Source organism: Lissotriton vulgaris, chromosome 7, assembly GCF_964263255.1.
Source record: "Lissotriton vulgaris chromosome 7, aLisVul1.2, whole genome shotgun sequence".
In the NCBI taxonomy this organism is placed as follows: domain Eukaryota; kingdom Metazoa; phylum Chordata; class Amphibia; order Caudata; family Salamandridae; genus Lissotriton; species Lissotriton vulgaris.
Genome location: NC_141695.1, coordinates 1,414,943,404 through 1,414,963,266, shown reverse-complemented (window position 1 = coordinate 1,414,963,266; position 19,863 = coordinate 1,414,943,404). Strand labels below are relative to the sequence as shown.

The 19,863-nt window shown below is 46.9% G+C and overlaps 1 protein-coding gene across 1 annotated transcript in view; it reads left to right on the top strand.

The window, feature by feature from the left end:
- The window catches only part of EIF2S2 (eukaryotic translation initiation factor 2 subunit beta), a 482,918-nt gene extending 463,408 nt beyond the window's left edge, over window positions 1–19,510 (top strand). The window contains exon 8 of the mRNA XM_086932192.1: window positions 19,233–19,510. Coding sequence (XP_086788318.1) covers window positions 19,233–19,356 — 124 coding nt within the window. The 3' untranslated portion in view covers window positions 19,357–19,510. The remainder of the gene's footprint in view (window positions 1–19,232) is intronic.
- Window positions 19,511–19,863: the final 353 nt, after the last annotated feature.

Genomic DNA, 19,863 nt, shown 5'->3' with positions numbered 1-19,863 from the left:
CCCTCCTTCGATAAGATGTGACCTAAGTAGGTCACTTCTTGTCGACAAAATTGTAATTTCGAAAGGGAGACTTTGTGCTTCATGTCACATAAATGACGCAACAACGACAATGTGGCTTGCTTGCAAATCTCTTCAGTGTCTGCAGCGATCAGCAGATCGTCTGCATACTGAATCAGTCGCACCATCAGGTAGGACAATCGTGTCAAGTTGCGTTTTCAGAGCTTGACTGAATATCGATGGACTTTCACAGTAGCCCTGAGGAGCACGTTTGAAGCGGAAGCTTCGTCCTAAATTGAAGCCAAATATATCTCTGCTCTCCTCAGCAATCGGGATGCTAAAGAAAGCGTTCTTCAGGTCGATCACCGAGAACCAAGTGGCTGAAGCTGGGTCCATAGTCAATAGGGCAGTAATGTCAGGGACAACTGGAAATTGTGGCACAACAATTTTATTCACTTCTCTGAGATCAATCACAAATCTGTACATAGGGGGCTGTGAAGGGTCAGTACGCTTTAAGACTGGCAAAATAGGACTGTTACAAATGTTGCCTGTTGTCTCTTCAATGACCTCTTTCTCGATCAGATCATAAATGATCGCTAACAAAGCTTTTTCACGTTCGCTAGATATCTTGTATTGGGGAATACGTGGCAACCTAACATTGGCTTTCAATGTTATGACATACGGTGCTATTTCCAAACGACCTACATCATTAGAACCAGTAGCCCAAAGTATATCTGGAAGAGATGACAATTCTGTTGGGATATTTTCCTTTGACAGATACATTGGGGAAACCACTTTCTTACCAAGGGTAAGTTGTACTCCCGAAGGAGAACAGTACAAAGTAGCATATAATCTCTTCAATAAATCCAAACCTAACAGATTTTCGCCACAACCTGTTGTAAGAATGAGGGGTGCTTCTAATTCACATGGGCCAACAGAAAGGGGCATAGGACTAGAGATTGGGTTTCTAACCGGGGCGCCAGAAAAACCTACTGAAACATTCATTTCGCCAGACAAAGGTGCGCCAGGAAGTTTAGAGTGCATAATCGAACTTTTTGTAGCACCAGTATCCAGCAGAAAAGGTTCTGACACTCCTGATGTAATCACCTCAACATAAGGTCCATTCTGATCTACTGGAACTGAAACAACTCCCTCTCTTTGTCCATGGCTGTCCTAGCAAATATTACCCTCATTCTCGTTCTCTGCGTAGTAGTCATCAGCATAGTACTGAGCTGACCTAGAGGACGCATTATTCTGTTGATCAAAGCTGTTCATAGAATTCTGAGGCGGAAAAGAAGTATTATTCTGGGGGAAATTACCACGGCCCCTACCCCTAGGAGCCTGTTGAACACGTCTACCTCTTGCCCCTGAAACACCATTTAGACGTTGTGCCAAAGCTGGACAATTATTTTTGAAATGGCCCTCTTTGCAATAGGCACACTGATTCGGACCATACGGCAAACGCTGATGAGAACTCGTTTCCTTGCGGGTTTCTCGAATACTGCTGTTGTTGCTGATAATTGGGCTGACTAGGAGTGCGAGGCGGATAGGCTTGCTGGAAAAGAACTTTGGTTTTTAAATCTTTAGTCTTTTTGTCTGTCTTATCTAGCTCGTCTTCGCGCCTATTGTCGTAGTACTGAGCTGTGGCTGTGCTGACGTGGAAACAGCCCAAGCACTCTCTGAATCTTTCAATTTATTACATAGTTCAGGAAGCAGATTATGTACAAATTTGTCTACAAACAATCTTTGGCCACCCTCGGTAGCCAGATCCTGACCACTGTGGTCGACAAAAGTCTCCTCGAATCTCGTGAAAAAGTCAGACACATTCTCATCTTTCTTTTGTTTGCACGCAGACAACTTGTCCCAATTTACACGCAATTCAGGCATTAAGGTCTTCATGTACGTGATAATTCTACCAGGAAGTTCAGCTACCAAAGGCTCAGTTTTGGAACCACCAAGTTGTCTAGCATCTGCTGCAGTAATATTAGCCCACGTGTCACCTAATTCTTGATCATGATCTGTATGACGAATCTTACTCCACAAGGGCCGTGGAACAACATTCCCAAACAACATGTCTACATCCGCTAAGTTCATTATACATGAGCTGGCAGTCTGAGATAACTTCTTATAATACCCTGCAGGATTTTTACGGGGATCAGGTAATGTCTGCTTGAGTGCTAAAACTTCGGATCTTTTCCAGGGGACATGTACCAATACACGCTGGAAATGCGGCAGAACGGGTGGATTTGCATTCGCATCACCTTCCCTCCAAACTGGAGGAACCTCTCTCATGGGGTACTGTCGCGCCTTTTTCCTACAAGACATGTCCTCCTCATATAGAGACCTAGACACGTTTCCTTTACTTATATAGGATAACAAGTCTATTGCTTTTTCAACATCGGCACCTACAATCATGCCTTCATAGAATTTGAATCTCATACGGAATAATTCCTTCATTTTGCGTTTCGGGTCGTACGTCTCCAGATCTTCACAAAGATATACACACATCTCTTCGAATACATATCTCTGAGTGGGTGCATCCCATTGTCGGAAGACTTCCATAACAGACTGAACATCGTATCTAACAGTGTCGGTAACCCATTTGCGTGCTAACTCATTCAGCACTTCTCTTTCCTCATAATCAGGCAGTTGACTACGCAACTGTCTACGTCCTGTTTTAGGGGTCGTTTTAGGCGACCCAAAGAAAGGTGAGAACAGACCAGTGACAGTACTTGCCACTCTCTGTCGAACAGAAGGAGAAGCTTGCGGAGAGGCAGATGTACCAGTAGAAACAGGCTGATGAGAAGAGTAAGTCGATGCGATAGCAGAGGAAGTCGAGGCAGTGGCAGAAGTAGTATCAGGGTAAATAGTTGGAGCAGTAGGCAAAGTTGTAGAAAAAGTAGATGGAGTATGTAGCAAAGGCGGCGGCCCTTGAGAAGGCTGCGCCGGAGAAGTAGGAACCAGCTGAAGAGGAGCTGGTGCTTGTGCAAGAGCTGCATTTTGTGCGCCGGGGCGCGGTATGACAAAACGCTTCGGGGGTTCAGTAATACTCGATGTGTATGGGGGTGGCGAGTTCAATAAATGGGACATTAGTGGATCTTTCTCGGATGTTCCCTTCGAACCTTGTCCTTCATGTGGCAACATTGGGTAGCATTTATCTATTGCTAGTTTCTTGCTTCTGAGCACTTGTTCACTTTTCTGCTCTTCTTCATTATCTCTGTATGCAATGGCAGCTTGCACCATTGACATACCTCTTTTATTTTTCTTTGCTAATTTTATTTTTTTCTGTTTGGCTTCTTTGCGCCATAAGCGAAAAGAGTCAAACATCGCCGGCCGGGCTTTCTTCTTAAACAGTTTGACCTCGAGGTTATCTAAAATTTCTGCGTCAAAACTACCATATTGGGGCCATTTTAAAACACCATCTTTTCTGGTGTACTTTATCCATACCTCATTATATGTGATAGGGCCTACTCCGTGCTTTATATATAACTCATATGTTGGAGTTCCAATCGGAGGAACCGGACACGAGTCCTCTAATCGGGAGTCCTTACTACAACCAAGACAAAACAAGTTTCCAAGTCTGCTAAAACCAGGCATCTTCGCTCACTAGTCTAGCTTCAAACTTCAAGGGATTATCAATTTACGATATTGTCGTGAATACACGAATCCCTCGGTTTTGGCGCTTGCAAGTTCCAAACAAAGTGTATCTCAAGGATACCAAAACTAAGAACAAACTAAGGACTGGGAGACGCTCCACTTATACTTAACTGAAGTATTGAAGATCGATGACGTCACCAGAAGACTCGTCTATCGTTTCGCTCTACCAAGGATCACTGGGTCCAAAACAGGGCGATAGTCAGGGCAGCAGTCCTTCGTAGCCGTCGGGACGCGGGGAACCTCGCAGCAAAGACCTTCGGAACCACGTCGACATACAGGGGTCGCTGAAGTGGCTGGCCGTCCTCTGGAATTTTCACACGAAGCTCCTCACGAACATCTGGCTTGGACCGTCACCGCTTGATACCGCCCCGAGTTGGGCGCCAACTGAGGTGCCGGGTTTTTAGGAACCCGGTGGTGCCAGGGGATAACACCCTAAGACCTCTGAGTTCTCCCTGTTCCGGACCACAGAAACCAAGAGTCTTCTAGGTGAAGTCAGAGATCTAGTTTTATTGGCTGCAACCAAGTAACAAGCGTCCTAGAATTACAACAGCACGGGTCGTAAGTTCTCAGGAGACTGTTCGTTTTTACAGAACCAGCCTTCTCCTTATATACAGAAATAACGGCTGCAGGCAAGAATTCTTCAGTTTACAATACGGTCATATACATATTTCCATAATAGAGCGAAAAGCACAGTCATGTCGGCCAACCCATATTTTAGATGTCCAGTTAGTGATGGATTACCCAGCCAGGCCCAGAACTCCCATCAGATATCGATGAAACCCCAATAAAATCGGCCACCTCCTCATCGTAAAACTGGCCATAAACAATAAACATGGACAGGTGTATGTTTGTAGAAAACATAGTCTGTATGTAGTGAATGGTTTATGGCATGTTGTGCATTGATGCTATCTCATTCGGCCACTGGGAGAGGTGCTGCCCAAACAGGTTTGGCTGGAGGCAGGGGAGTCGGTTTGGCCAAGTCATGGGGAAGTCAGCTAAGGTGGACGTGTCCTTTTAGATCAGGCACGACCTCAATCTATTGACTATATAAGGGCAAGCCATAAGATGGATGCCGTTCACAAAATGGAGTCCGAGGGTTCAGAACGGAAACCGTGATTTAAGGGGGTTAGCATCGTCCAATCACGACGCAAATGCATAGGGGTAATGTCCTAATCATTACCGGTCTGCCGATACCAAATTCGTCATGGTACGGTGATATTTTGTGACGCGAAGTTTGGGCCTTGGGACCATATTACAGCAGGGTCCAGAATTTCAGAACCACAGTCCCAGCAGTTATGGGGTGGTTATTTTCGTCGCTCACGCACTAGAGGTGTTTCCAGAGGCCAGCTCTCCCAAACTACACAGTACTATAAAGGCAACACGCAGACCACATACACCAAACAAAGTCGAGGTGGATATCGTTGAAACAGCGCCACAGGCAGAGGTCGTGGAAACAACAACTCCAGATCCTCCGCCACTAACAAACAGTGACGCCTTGTCACTGCCCCCCGACCACACACCTGTCGGGGGGAGACTTCAACAGTTCCTGCCAGTCTGGAAGTCCATCACCACAGACAGGTGGGTCACACAGCTTATACAGTACGGTTATTGTCTGGAGTTAACATCCACTCCACCCAACATACCCCCATGACACCGTCCTAAGTCCGCCGAGCACTTGCACTTATTGCAGCAGGAGGTCCTCGTCATGCTGCAAAAAGGGGCAATCGGGCTCGTGCCTGTGCAAGAAAGAGGCACAGGAGTTTACTCCCTGTACTTCCTAATACCAAAGGACGAGTCCCTCAAACCCATACTGGACCTCAGACCCCTCAATCAGTACATCCTATCGGAGCACTTTCACATGCTGACCCTGCCGCAAGTCCTACCATTGCAGGGGGATTTTCTCGCAACCTTAGATCTAAAGGATGCATATTTTCATATTCCACTACACCCGTCACACAAAAAAATACCTCTGGTTCACCATCCACAACCAACATTACCAGTTCAAGGTTCTGCCTTTTGGGGTCACCACGGCACCCAGGGTGTTTAGAAAGTGCCTGGCGACGGTGGCAGCACACCTAAGGAGACAATACATTCACATCTACCCTTATCTGGACGAGTGGCTCATCCAGGCAAAGTCGGCCCAGCAGTGTGCCGCCCACATGTCCCACACCATTCACCTTCTTCACGATCTGGGATTCTTACTGAATTACCCAAAGTCCCACCTGCAACCCGCCCACATACGGCAGTATCTGGGTGCGACAATAAACACTCTGGCAGCCACAGCACAGCCGAATTCAGTGAGGGTAAATGTAAATGTATAAATGTAAATGTATAGGCATTTATATAGCGCACTACTTACCCGGAGGGTCCCAAGGCGCTTCGACCGCTGCGAAACCCTTCCTGGCTTCCCTGAGAGATGGTCCCTTAATGGGTATATCCAGGGTGAGACCAGGCATCCCCGGTGGTCTGGTGGGGCCGTTAGTGAAGATGAGGCAAGCTAATGCCCAGATTTGCCGAGTGTGATCGCTGATCGGGGTGGGCACCGAGGCGAGAGAATTATCGAGTCTGCTGACCCTGGTCCAGAAACCTGCCGCGCCGGGAATCGAACCCTGTTCCCGGGCCGTCCTCTGCTCTCGGGTCTGCCGCCTCTAACCGGTGAGCCACACTACGTCAGCAGCATTCAATCGCTGATACAAAAATTCAGACCTCAACACTCGCTTCCAGCACGAGTGTTCATGCAGTTGATAGACATGATGGCCTCCTGCATCTCCATAGTCCCGCACCCGAGACTACATATGCGTCCGCTTCAGGAGTGCTTAGCACGTCAGTGGACTCAGGCCCACGGACAGTTGAAGGACCTAGTGTTGGTGAGCGGTCAGGCATACAACTCTCTGCATTGGTGGAATCCACAAAACGTTTGCAAGGGACGACCGTTCCAAGAGCCTGTGCCACAGATCATCCTGACGACGGACGCTTCTCTCCAGGGATGGGGAGCTCATGTACTCCACTACACTGTGCAGGGCCTATGGACACCGCAGCAAAGGAAGATGCACATCAATGTTCTAGAACTGATGGCGATCTTCACGGCACTAAAAGCCTTCAAAGTGCATCTGTGCAACAAGGTTGTGTTGATCCGGACGGACAACATGACGGCCATGTACTACATTCAGAAGCAGGGAGGTACACTCTCCACAGTTGTCTCATCTGGCTCAGAGCATGTGGAAGTGGGCCATTCAGAGAAACATCTTCCTTATGGCAGAACACCTCACGGGCAAGGACAATCAGATGGCGGACCTGCTCAGCAGGTACAGCCACCAAATGCACGAGTGAGAGATACATCCATCAGTACTCCACCCGTACTTCCAAAGGTGGGGTCATCCAGAGATAGACCTGTTCGCCACAAAGGAGAACGCAAAATGCCGAAGCTTTGCCGCCAGGTTTCCACACCCACATTCGCAAGGCAATGCGATATGGATGAACTGGTCAGGTAAATTTGCGTACGCTTTTCCCCCAACACCTCTAATACCGCTGGTGGCACGCAAGCTGAAGCCGCACTCGATGACTCTCATCCTGGTTGCTCCAACGTGGGCTCGCCAACCATGGTACACCACGTTTCTGGAACTGTCCGTGGTACCGCATCAAAGGCTGCGCCTCACACCCAGGCTCTTGACGCATAACCACGGCGACATTCAGCATCCAGATCCGCAACAGCTCAACCTGGCGATCTGGCTCCTGAAGTCTTAGTTTGGCTACCTCAACTTACCTCCTGACTGTATGGACATCATCCGGGAGGCAAGGAAGCCCACCACCAGAGCATGCTATGCGGCGAAGTGGAAGCGGTTTGTCATTTATTGTGCAGACCACAACATTGCCCCGCTGGATGCATCTATTCAAAACATCATTTGTTAGCTCTTACATCTGTACAAATGTAATCTGGCCTATGCTTCCATTCGTATACCATTAAGGCCTTTCTGGAAGGCTCAAACGTGTCATTCCTCCACGTACACCACCAGCTCCAGAGTGGAACCTCAATGTGGTCCTCACCAGGCTGATGGGTCCTCCTTTTGAACCACTGCATTCCTGCGAGATTCAATTCTTGACATGGAAAGTGGCTTTCCGTATAGAGATTACGTTGCTACGGCGAGATAGTGAACTCCAGGCACTAACTATCCAAGAGCCATTTCTTCAAATTCATTCTAACAGGGTGGTGCTTCGCACTAACCCTTAATTCCTTCCTAAGGTAGTGTCTCAGTTCCATATCAACCAGACTATAGAACTACCTGTGTTCTTCCAAAATCCAGAGTCCATTGCGGAGAGAATGCTCCACACACTTGACGTCAAAAGGGCCCTAATGTGCTACATTGATAGGACCAAAGATTTTAGGAAGACTAAACAACTGTTTGTTGCCTTTGCGCCACAACACAAAGGTAACCCCATTTCCAAGGCTGGTATAGCCAGGTGGATCGTTAAATGTACTCAGATCTGCTATCAGAAAGCCAAGCGCACTCTCACCATTCCACCCAGGGCCCACTACACCCGAAAGTTGGGGGCCTCCATGGCTTTCCTTGGAAATATTCCTTTGGAAGACATATGTAGAGCAGCCACATGGTCTACCACACACACATTTACAAAACACTACTGTGTGGATGTGCACTCCAAACAGCAGGCAGCTGTAGGGCAGGCTGTTCTAAAAACACTTTTCCAAACTGCTGCAGCTGGCACAGGCGGCCGCCGCTAATGGAGGGACTGCTATGGATTCTATGCACAGACCTGAATTCAGCAGCCCACATGCCTCGAACCGAATATGCTACTTACCAGTATGCATCTGTTCTTGGCATGTAGGGCTGCTGACATTCATATCGCCCGCCCTCCTCCCCGGCGCCTGGAGCGGCTGCAGCATTCACATACTTCTGGCATGGTCATCATTCACTTAGTTTCACTCCATCCTGGCCACAATGGCTAAAAACAATCTGAGGATGGAGTCGATGCCCATGCGCACTGTAGTCCAGGGGAGGAGCCACCTATCTCGTGATACTTTGAAGAGACTTCCAGGACAACAATGTGCGATCATCCGGACCCAACACTAGGCGGCGACCTATGCACAGATATGAATGTCAGCAGCCCTACATGCCAAGAACAGATGCATACTGGTAAGTAGCATATTCGTTATTACTTTTCTTCTAATTTAGCGTATTCAGTGCACTACCCAATTTCTCACCCTATACTGCTCTCAAGATATCCTCTACCCTCATTCATCCCAAACTCAATACCATTGACCCCCCAAATAACCCTTTCTAGGATATATCTCCTCTACCCCTCCTTGCATCATCTCATACCTCTTTTACTATTCAGGTCTCCCAAACGAGCCTTTCTAAACCCTTACCTCTGACTCTGCCCCATCTACTTCCCTTGTACTCAAGCCAAACCCCCTCCTACTGTTATGAACTATAAAAAAGATTCTAGACCCTTACCGCTTCTATCCCTCTTCTAACCCTCTATTATTCCTTTTCAATCCAAAAAAAACTGAAAACCCTGTCCGCCACTCACATTATTTGCATATTTCCCTATACTAATTCACCACTAATCCTTTGTGTTCCGGAGTAGCGTACTACTCGCCAAAAAAGTGCTTCAACACCTCATCAGGGATAGCAAGCGCAAATAACTAATATATCCACCACTCGAATTGCTTTCATATTTCACTATACTAATTCATCACAAATTCTTTATGGCTTTCAGAGTAACATGCGTCTTGTCGAAAAAGAGATTTGACGCCTTGTCAGTGGTAGTGTTAGATTAATGCAATTGCAATACAATAATGCACCCTGCCTTAGGGCTGTAAGGCCTGCTGTAGGGTTGACTTACATATATTGCATGCAATGTCTGCAGGCATTGCTCACAGGATGTGACATGTTTTCAATTTTGTCTGCACCATTTCACACAGCCTGCAATGGAAGTCTGTAGGAGTGTGGTGAGGGGCTCTTAGGGTGGCACAATGCATGCAGCCCTTAGAGACCCTCTTTAGTGCCCATGCTTTAGGTATCAGGGCTACAACTTACTAGGGACTTACAGGGGTGCTAAAGGTCTTGCCAATTGAGGAACAATTGCACACTTTAAGCAAAGAAATCGGCCTCTGGGACCTGGACACTAGGAACTCAGTGCACTTCTGTTAAAATTGCATCAGATACAAGGCAAAAGGTGAGGGTGACAATTTCAAAAGGGCACTTTCCTACAGTTACCTCCTCCAAATCCGCTATCAACAGATCCAGTGTTAAGTCCTTTTCACAGTATACCTTCTGCCCCCAAACCGAGGCGAGCACAAGGCGATCCAAGTCCCCACCATGGTAGACTCTGGGCCAGCCTAAAGGACCCCCTCGGAAAGGTCCGCCACGTTCACTGAGGGCGTAGTAATCAATTAGCCCCTCTTTCCCTCTTCAATGCACAACCTCACTCTTCAAGCACACGTGCCCCTGGGTTCTCTGACTACGTCACACTCCGTCCCAGCGTCAGTGGAGTCCAGAGTCATGGTAGCATCATCCGTGATCCCGAATCTGGGTGCGGCCTGCGCATCTGCGGGGCCTCTGATCAGTTCCTACTGCTTTCCAGTGACTGCGTGGGGTGCCCCATCAATAGTCTACTCCTCTAGGAGCACACCATGTCACGTATCTTGTTCCACATCCGCAGCCCCCTCCACACATCCTCGGGGTAGTCAAAGAAGTTTGTCTGAGAGCTCTTACGATTTTCAAATTGTGCGATGTCAGTCTCACTCAGGCTATAATCGTCCAGGGGCTGCTCCAGGTGGTGGCGGGGGGGGGGGGCACTCTAGGCAGTGTCTCGGGGACCAGTGCCCTATGTGCCTGTATGATAAAGACGTTGGACAAGCCCCTAGGTTCAAGCACATCTGGCACCTGTTGTATAAAGTGCTCAATTTGTATCCCCGCTGCTTGCTCTGGGAAACCCAGAAGCCGGACATTATTACGTCCGCAGTGTCCCTCCGCATTTTCCCCCACCTCTCCTATGCCCCTCTCTTGGCAACAACCCTTGGCATTTGTTTCTTGAGGTAGGCCACTTCCATCTTGAGGGTGCCAATGGTCTCCTCTGCTGCATGCACTTTTTCAGAGACTTTGAGCAAATCTGTCTGGAGGAGGGGTGACCTCAATCGACAGTTTGTTACCCTCTAGCACCCCCCCTTGAATGGCCGCCATCAACTCTGCCCAAGTTGGGCTCCTCCATTTCCACCACAAGGCTGGGGTCCCAGCATGGTTCCCCACATGTCTGTCTGGGAGTGCTACCCTTGGCCTTCTTATAGTGGTCAATCGCTTTGCCATGTTGCCGGTCTTGAGTTTTAGCTCTTTCCCCTTAAGGTTAGCCGTGGCCTGCAAAGCCAATTGTGTCCCACTCCGCTAGGGAGGAGAACTGTCCGGAAGCACCAACCAGTGTCCCTAAACAATGCAAGCAGGTACCACAGGGGATTGCAGCCCAGCGGGACCCCCGCAATCAATGTCCTCCCATCCTCAAAGTGGACCCAGAATCCATAAGGGGAGCAAAGTACCTTTTTGCTGTGTGTTTTCATTTATAATTCGCAGCTGCCCTTTTCCACAGATGTGCTATAGCCCCTTGCAGATGCGACAATTCAAACCATTGTGTTCAGGCGGGTGGAGGACGCACAGCCCACCTACTGCAGTCTCCGCTAAAGGCCTGGAAAGGTCCCAAGCTTTTCTTTGTGGTGTTGGCCCCTGAATAGGGCTGCGTCTTCCACTGCCGGTGCTCAATTCTCTGTTTTAGGAGGCAGCCAGCAACCATGCACCCAATCCTCCGGGACCCCGCAGGGTGTCAGTTCAGCAGTCATACCTCTAGGGCCTCAGCATTAACTCTCAGTACCCCCTTCCAGCTACCTTCACCCAAGGGCTGGTATGCCGGATTCAACTCTTCTCTGGTCTAATGGTGCCCGCTGCTGCTTCGAATCCCCCAGCAGGAAACGCTTTCAGGTGCTGCGCCTAGCACGCGGTCCATTCAATCACCTCTCCTCACTGAGACAGGCGCATGGAGATGGTAATCCCCGAGGGGCGCTAGAGGGCGCACTGCGGGATGGCTTGCTAATGCGGCAGCTCCGCCGGACAGATCCATGATCCGCATATTTACACCGCAATAAGGGCGACTTCAACATATCCAGCAACAGAATCGGAAATCGGAAGGCGCAGTGAAACTGAGGTGCGCTGTGAACGATTGAAATACGGACGATATGCAGAGAACAGACTTATCGACTCTGCTGAAAGCTGTACTCGGAGACTGGCAAAATGGCGGCTGCCACACAGCAAACCTGCTAATCTCCGCACAGGAAGATTTCTAAAGCTACCGCCTAGTGCAGGCAAGCCTAATTAAGAGACAGTTTACTGCTGCTATCGCGGAGACTACAGGAGGCGGCAGTAAGTTTGCTAAACTCCCCGTAGGTTTAATAACACGCAAACTGACAACGCGGGGCACGAAACAAAATGGCGGCGCCCAGTGCATTTTAGATGTAAAATACCGCGCGTTTAAATTGGAGCATATATGCAACGGCTGCCATACCAACAAGATAACACAGGCGGTAAGTGCCCGCAAAGGCAAATGCACTGAGCCAAGTCACTATGAACGCGTAAGTTTGAATAACTACTCAGCAACTGCACAGCCCTTAGTCTCCTCATCCCAGCGCTTGTTTTCTATGTCATCCCAATGCATGTGAAAGCGAATTGGACTCCTGATCTTCAGTAATACGACCGGCACACAGACAGACACTGCATTGAGACGTCCAGACATCAGCACGGTCCGTGCTATAAATGGCTTGGCTATGAAACATCGCGTCACACTACCACAGCTTCCTCAACTTTTGTACATAGTGCCTTGATCACCAACATCAGTATTATATAATGGGATTGCTTCCCACCTGTAAGCCACTGACTTTGAGACACTGTTGAGGCATCAGTTCGTAATTCTGAAAACCCTCCCAATACTCCCCCCACACCAGCAGCACAGAAAGCCTCCCTGAGAGTTTGTGGGAACGCAACGCGACCTATCACACGTAACTAGGGCACGAGATTCAGTTTCGCGAACGGTGGTTCTGACTGCACACTATCTGCGCCACTGCTGGAGTATTGTGTGGAAAGCACAGTTGCACAAGATGGGGAAGCCTGATAAGCAACAACCGATGCTGACTTTTGAGCTGCTGAGAACCGGGCGGGGCCAAGCGAATCAGTCCGATAATGAAACAGAAGCCGAAAATCCTCCGGAAAACGGCATGGAATCCATCCTGAAAGCGATCCAATCTAGTCTTCAAGATATCAATGGCAAACTTGATCACCTCACGTGCCGTGTGGACAATATGGCGACAAAATTGGACCGTCCAGGTGAGAGTCTGAATGAGGCTGAGAATCGATTGTTGGCGTTAGAAGATGAAGCACGAGCAAGTACCTCTAAATGCAGTGGAATGGAAAAGGTATTGGAAGTAATAAAGAACAAAGCAGAAGATTTGGAGGCACGATCGCGTTCGCAACAATATCCGTATTGCAGGCGTTCCTGAATCAACAAATAGAGGCCGCATGGAAGCGTATGTGGAGGCACTCTGTCGAGTAATCTTTGGAGAAGATCATCTTTCCCCAATTTTTATAGTTGAACGTGCACACAGATCGCTGGCACCTAGACCACAACCAGGTGCCCCGCCCAGACCAATAGTGGCCTGTATATTGAACTATCGGGATTGCGATCCCATACTGCGTATGGCGAGGGAAAAGAAGCAAGTGACCTACCAAAGTAACCAGCTGGAGTTTTATCCTGACTATACTATAGCAGTACAACAAGCACTTAAAGAATTTACAAATGTCAAGGCAAAACTAAGAGGCATGCAGGTGGAATACGCAATGCTATATCCTGCTAGATTGAAAGTCACCTGTGATGGCAAACAGACTATTCTCCCCACTCCGAAGGCACCTCAAGAATTCGTCATGAAGATTGCTACACAGCGGAAGGAACAGAAGCAAGCTGATCAGGCGCATGATTCGGACTAAGCGATCAATAACATGAAAGCGACTGCATCTTGACTGCCAGCAAATATGCAAGCTGTATTGTGGACTACTGGTAGGTCTATATTACTTCTATTGAGACTGCTCGAACTCAGCTGCTCCTTCAGAGGTGTGGTTTGCCTTAACGGCATGCAGGGTTTTTTGAGCACTAGACTGTGCTAGGCATAGCTATGCAGTGAACAATAATGGACACAATGCCTGGGTGCATACCTTTTTTCCATATTCCATTTTCACTATTTTTCATTAGTATAAACTTGCACTGTGACACTGATGCATAGGAACGTAGTGTGTATTGGGCCATGACACTAGTCCTGTGAAACATGCCACTCCTCATAGGAAATTTAAGAATGCAAAGACACTAGGCTCTGACATCAGAATGCGTACGGACACTATGCTTAATGGTGCAAATTATATGGGCCTGACTAACTTCTGACTTGCTCGGAGGTGTCTGGCAGTTTTACAAGAGATCTAAGGCAGGATGATGCCCACAGATATTTATACCAGAGGGTTGTATTGTGGCATGATATAAATATTGGTGGACCACTGTACTGATTGATTAAGGTCTAGTAATACAGACAGACATCGGACACTGCCACTTTGTGGCGCTGATAGAACCACAATCGCTATTTGAGAGCGTGCTTTAAAATGCCTCGAAACAAGCGGAAGTGACGATAATCGTGACTGTTATGCACTTGACTCCGCTACAATTGATTCTATGCAACGGTTGGTGATAATGTTAGCATGCTAACAATTCTATTTATGCTATTATTCATATGTGTTGTGAACTATTTGCCTATGATTTAACTATGATCTGTCCACATCCATACACTGGGTGGTGTTGTGCACCCTAGGCGGACCCCTACATGGGTACTCCCCACAAGGTTTGAGTTTATTTCAGTTTAAGGGGGGGATATGGCTTCTGCAGAATTGGGCTGCTGATGTGGGTGGGGGGAGGAGGGATGGGGGGGCATGTTTTTGTTACTGGACCATGGCACTTGAGAGGCATTGCTGAAACCCAAGATAAAATGTTTCTGTACGTTGAACGTTTCGTATGTACACACATCTAGGTCTAGATGCACAATCTCAGCGGACTTATGACTCACTATCTATATCAACCATGACAAACACACCGGGTAGACCTACTTTAAACATGCTCACATGGAACATACGCGGTTTTGCCAATCCGAAGAAAATCAGACCGCTTTTTGCTTGCTTGGATAGATGGCATATAGATGTTGCATTACTGCAAGAAACCCACATAGTCCTGCACACTCATGCCCGTATTGGTAGGAAATGGGCAGAAACCACTCATAACTCCACATACTTTTCTTATTCTAGAGGAGTCTCGATACTGGTAAAGAAAGGCACGAATTTTAAAATTGAGAACACTATAACTGACATCCAGGGGAGCTACGTTATAATAACGGGTATGCTTCGGGGACACAGGGTAACGATTGTGAACACATATGGGGCAAACACTGACGCCCCTGACTTTTATCACGAAATATGGCAACACATAAATGATAAGGTAGATTGCACCCTGATATTGGGGGGGGGGGGGGGGGGGGGATCTAAATCTGGCTTTGAATGACCAGGCAGACAGGTCAGGGACGACGACTGAGCCGCACAGAAAAGCGCACGCTAAAGTGCTCGACGTGATGGCTGATTTGCAACTACATGACATATGGAGGGCAAGACATCCAGGGGTTAACGAAGCAACACACACATCGGCAGCACATAACAGCTGGTCCCGAATTGATTACTGGCTGGGTTCCCTATCTGACCACAATCCAATCGTGCTGACCCTCAACATGCCACATTACAAGCCACCTTCCTATAGCTGGAGGTTTAATTCTACTGCCCTTACGGATTCAATATATTCGGATACCATAGCCATGGCAATTAAAGACTACTTTCAGCTGAATGAAAGCTTGACAGAAGACCCAAGTCTACTGTGGGAAGCTTTCAAAGCAACGATACGAGGGGTCTGCAGAAGTACCACGGTGGGGATCCTGCGTGACATTCGGACACAGTTGGCACGATGTGAGACACAACTGAAATCACTAGAACACCAATACGAATCAACCCAAAACCAATCTATATTAGGAGAGAAAGGGAAGACGCTTACAGAATATCAAACCTTTGCTGAGTATGAGATCAAGTATATCCATAGGCGCCCCAAAGCTAGAGCCTTAGGTGAGGGGGGCAGGCTGGGCAGGGTGTTAGTTGCCAAAATCTGTGGAGGGCGCGGATCCCAGGCGGTTTTACAAATGAGATGAAACTGGCTCTATTTGCACAGATCCAATTGATATTTTGCAAGGATTTGTAACAACGTACGGCATGCTTTATAAGTCACAACCAACTGCATCATCTGATGAAATATTTAAATATCTCAAAGACGTGGCCATTGCTTGGCTCTCAGACTCGCAAAGGGCATATTTGTCGCTCCTGATAACTGTAGAGGAAGTCTCCGAGATAATTAAATCACTGCCGAACGGCAAAGCCCCTGGGCCCGATGGGTTCACATGCAAATTTTACAAACAATACACTGAACTATTAGCTCCCCGGTTAGTCGAAATGTTCGGGGATGCCTTTGAGAAAAATATACTCCCACCAACCCTGAGAGAAGCAATGGTCATCGCACTCTTAAAGCCAGCTAAAGATCCTGAGCTCTGCGATTCATATAGTACTTTATTGCTCATAAATGTGGACTCTAAGATCCTGGCTAAGATACTTGCCATGAGATTGCAACCTCTTATGACGAATTTGGTCCTCCCAGACCAATCTGGTTTTATACCATCAAGGGCAACCACGCACAATACTCACACATTGTTCGCTCTATCCCATTACTTGATCCCAAGCACCAAAGCTGTGGCAGTCATGTTAGATCCCGCAAAGGCATTTGATTCCATTGAATGGTCTTACCTCATCACAGTACTTAATAGGATGGGCTTTACCCCGATGTTCACCCAGTGGGTCAAGCTCTTGTACACACAACCGGTGGCTAATGGATATGTCTCCGACTCAATAAAGATAGAACGAGGGACAAGACAAGGCTGTCCATTATCCCCCTTATTGTTTTCCCTAGCTTTAGAACCACTCGCATGCAAGGTACGACAGCACCACCACCCATCTGCGCTGCAATTCCCGAGTAGGCCCCTACACATTTCGCTCTATGCGGATGACATGCTGCTATATGTTCGAGACCCAGAGACCTATTTAGCACCCTTGTTACGAGAGTATATTAAATTCGGAGGGAAATCCGGACTCCAAATCAACTGGGACAAATCTTCTATTATCCCCCTCACTGACACTAAATCGCCTCACACCACTGAATTCCCACTGGAATGGCAGGAAGATCCCATCAAATACCTAGGAGTATGGTATCACAGAGACTCAGAAATTGTTATTAGGACCAATTATGGCAGGGTGCTGTCATCAATAGAGGATAAGGTGAACCGATGGGTACAACTGCCACTATCACTAGCCGACCGTATAGCGATTGTCAAAATGGTAATCCTACCTAAACTCCTTTACATATTCAGCATTCCCATTCCCCCTCCAAGAGAGGTTTTCAAGCGAATATCTTCTGTAGTGATCAGGCTGATATGGGCAGGCAAGCAGGCACGTATTCAATTATGCACTCTGATGCTACCATACTTCAAAGGGGGACTCTGTGTTTCGGATTTTCTTCTTTACTATGTGTGCGCAAGTGAGGAGGTGGGGATGGGCTAATTACGTCGGGTCGGTCTGGATACATTAGGAGACCTATACAATAATGGGAAATTCAAAACACTACAGGATCTTTCATATGTAGAGAACCAGACGGTTATGTTTCGCTTCACCCACTACAGATTACAAGAGGCGATCAAACAATTGTACCCCAACTATTCAGATGAACCGCCGCAACTCGACTCCCTACAACTAATACTGTCCTCCCCAAACACTACACATTTAGTGTCTCATCTTTACACTATAGCGCAACTGAAATAAATGGCAATACACACAAGGCCATGGACAGGTATTAGACGACCCTCTCTCGGAGGTAGATTGGCAAACAACATGTGATTTAATTAAGATAACACTTAACGGTAATCTGCGACTTGTGCATTTCAAGTATCTACATCAAGCATACCACACGCCTGTAAAGCTGTGCAAATATGGGCTTTGCGCAGAAGCGAGTTGTAAACGTTGTGGTTTCGACCAAGCTGATTTCATTCATTTAGCATGGCACTGCGTAAAGGTACGATCATTCTGGGAGCAGGTCACCTCAATATTGACAGAAATGGTGGGTATAACCCTTGAATGCAATATCCCGGTGTGCCTACTGGGGCTTTTGGGAGACGTCCGCACTATAAAACACAAATTTTGTGTGGTGGCGTTATTGCTCGCCAAACGGCGAATATCCATGTGTTGGGACAGTAAAGTAGCTCCGAATGTTAAGCAATGGCTCAGTGATATGTCCCACTGTCGGGACACGCTACGAACATACGAAGAGGAACTTCCTGCCCGATCCAGGCCAAAAGACTATTGGCAATATTTAACACATTATCTAAGTGCTAATCCAATTATTCCAGGATATAGACTCTGTCCTTCTGCTTCATTACTGTAACTTATGTATTTGTGCAACATTTATGTGCTCTTATAATCCATATCACTTGGTTGACGAATGCTGTAGTGTACTGGTCTGAGTTGTTTTACCGTATTTTAGATGAATTTCTTATAAAATGCAAAAGTTTTTTTTTTTTTAAATATGCCTTTAAGGCCTGGATTATGTAGGATTTGTGCGGGGCTCTTGGGCAGGTCCTCAGAGGCGCGGCTGTTGACCATGTTGCTTCAACAACCCACACTCCCTCTCCTCCCCTTCCATCACATTCTTAACAGATGAAATATGCCACTTAAATGAGGGGGAGGGTAAAGGACTTTCCAACAAGAGAGTAATACGATATTCAGTAACCATGTTCAAAACAGAACAATAAAAGATAAATTACGACTCATCTGCAGAACACTCTTATTGAAGACGGCTAAAGCACTCTGTCCATTAGGCTTTCACTTTAACATGTTGAGACTTTTCCAGCACTAGCTCTTTCATAGATTGACCGTTAACTATTGCCCCTTTCTGGACTGGAAATCCTCATTATAAACTAAACAGGTCACTTGTCAATAAAACCCATCCATGTTATTTGCTCTTCATATTCTGCCAATAAATAGGTGATTGTAATCTCTGCCAACTGTCCTTTGGGCCTTTACCTCCGTATATGGAGCCATCTGTATTTTAGAGCATGCACAGAACCTACAAATGTATGCTTTCTAGCAGCCTTGTAATCATGTGGTTCTATTTTTTTGGTTCTATTCCTATGGACAGTTGTTCATAACCTTGTGATAAGAGGATGACCTTACAGGAACCTGTGTAAAATATACAGTTAACTATCAGTCACATGTTACAATGCGTTTGTCAGTTGTGCACCTAGATTTAATTTGAAGTGAAGTAATCTTAATTGACTCTTGCCTTTTTTTCTTTCTTAGTGGCTCAATAGATGGTAACAACCAGCTTGTAATTAAAGGGCGATTCCAACAAAAACAGATTGAAAATGTCTTGAGACGCTATATCAGTAAGTTGATTTATTTTTTAATTTCGTCCTTTGTCTGAGGGGTTGTGGGAGTGCCTGGTGATTTGATAAAATGCAGACCTTCCTCCAAGGAACTACACAGATTACTGTAGGGCAAAACCTGAAACTTGAAGTGCTATTGATGGAACCGTTGTTTTGCAGAGACTTTTGAGACCAGCTAGCAGATCCCAGGATAAAAAGTTATTTTGTGGGCATAGATGACAGTAGGTAACTGGAACATTACAGGGTCACACACTGCACAGTTGCATAACCTTAATCAGGCCGATAAAATTACTGGACCTTCCGGTCTAGTAAATTAAAAAATCTACTTGACTTAATTATAACGCTCTTGACCCGTAAACTGGTTTCAATTATGTGCCAACCAATTCCTTCTTTATCACATATGAGCGCACCTTCAAACTGGCAAGTTCAGCTGGTCTGATTTACAAAAAAATGTTGCTTGATTTAATAGACTAACATTTTCTCCATATATATTACCAATCTATTCACCTATAGGATTCCCATGACCGCTGATTTGCCTCTTTGTT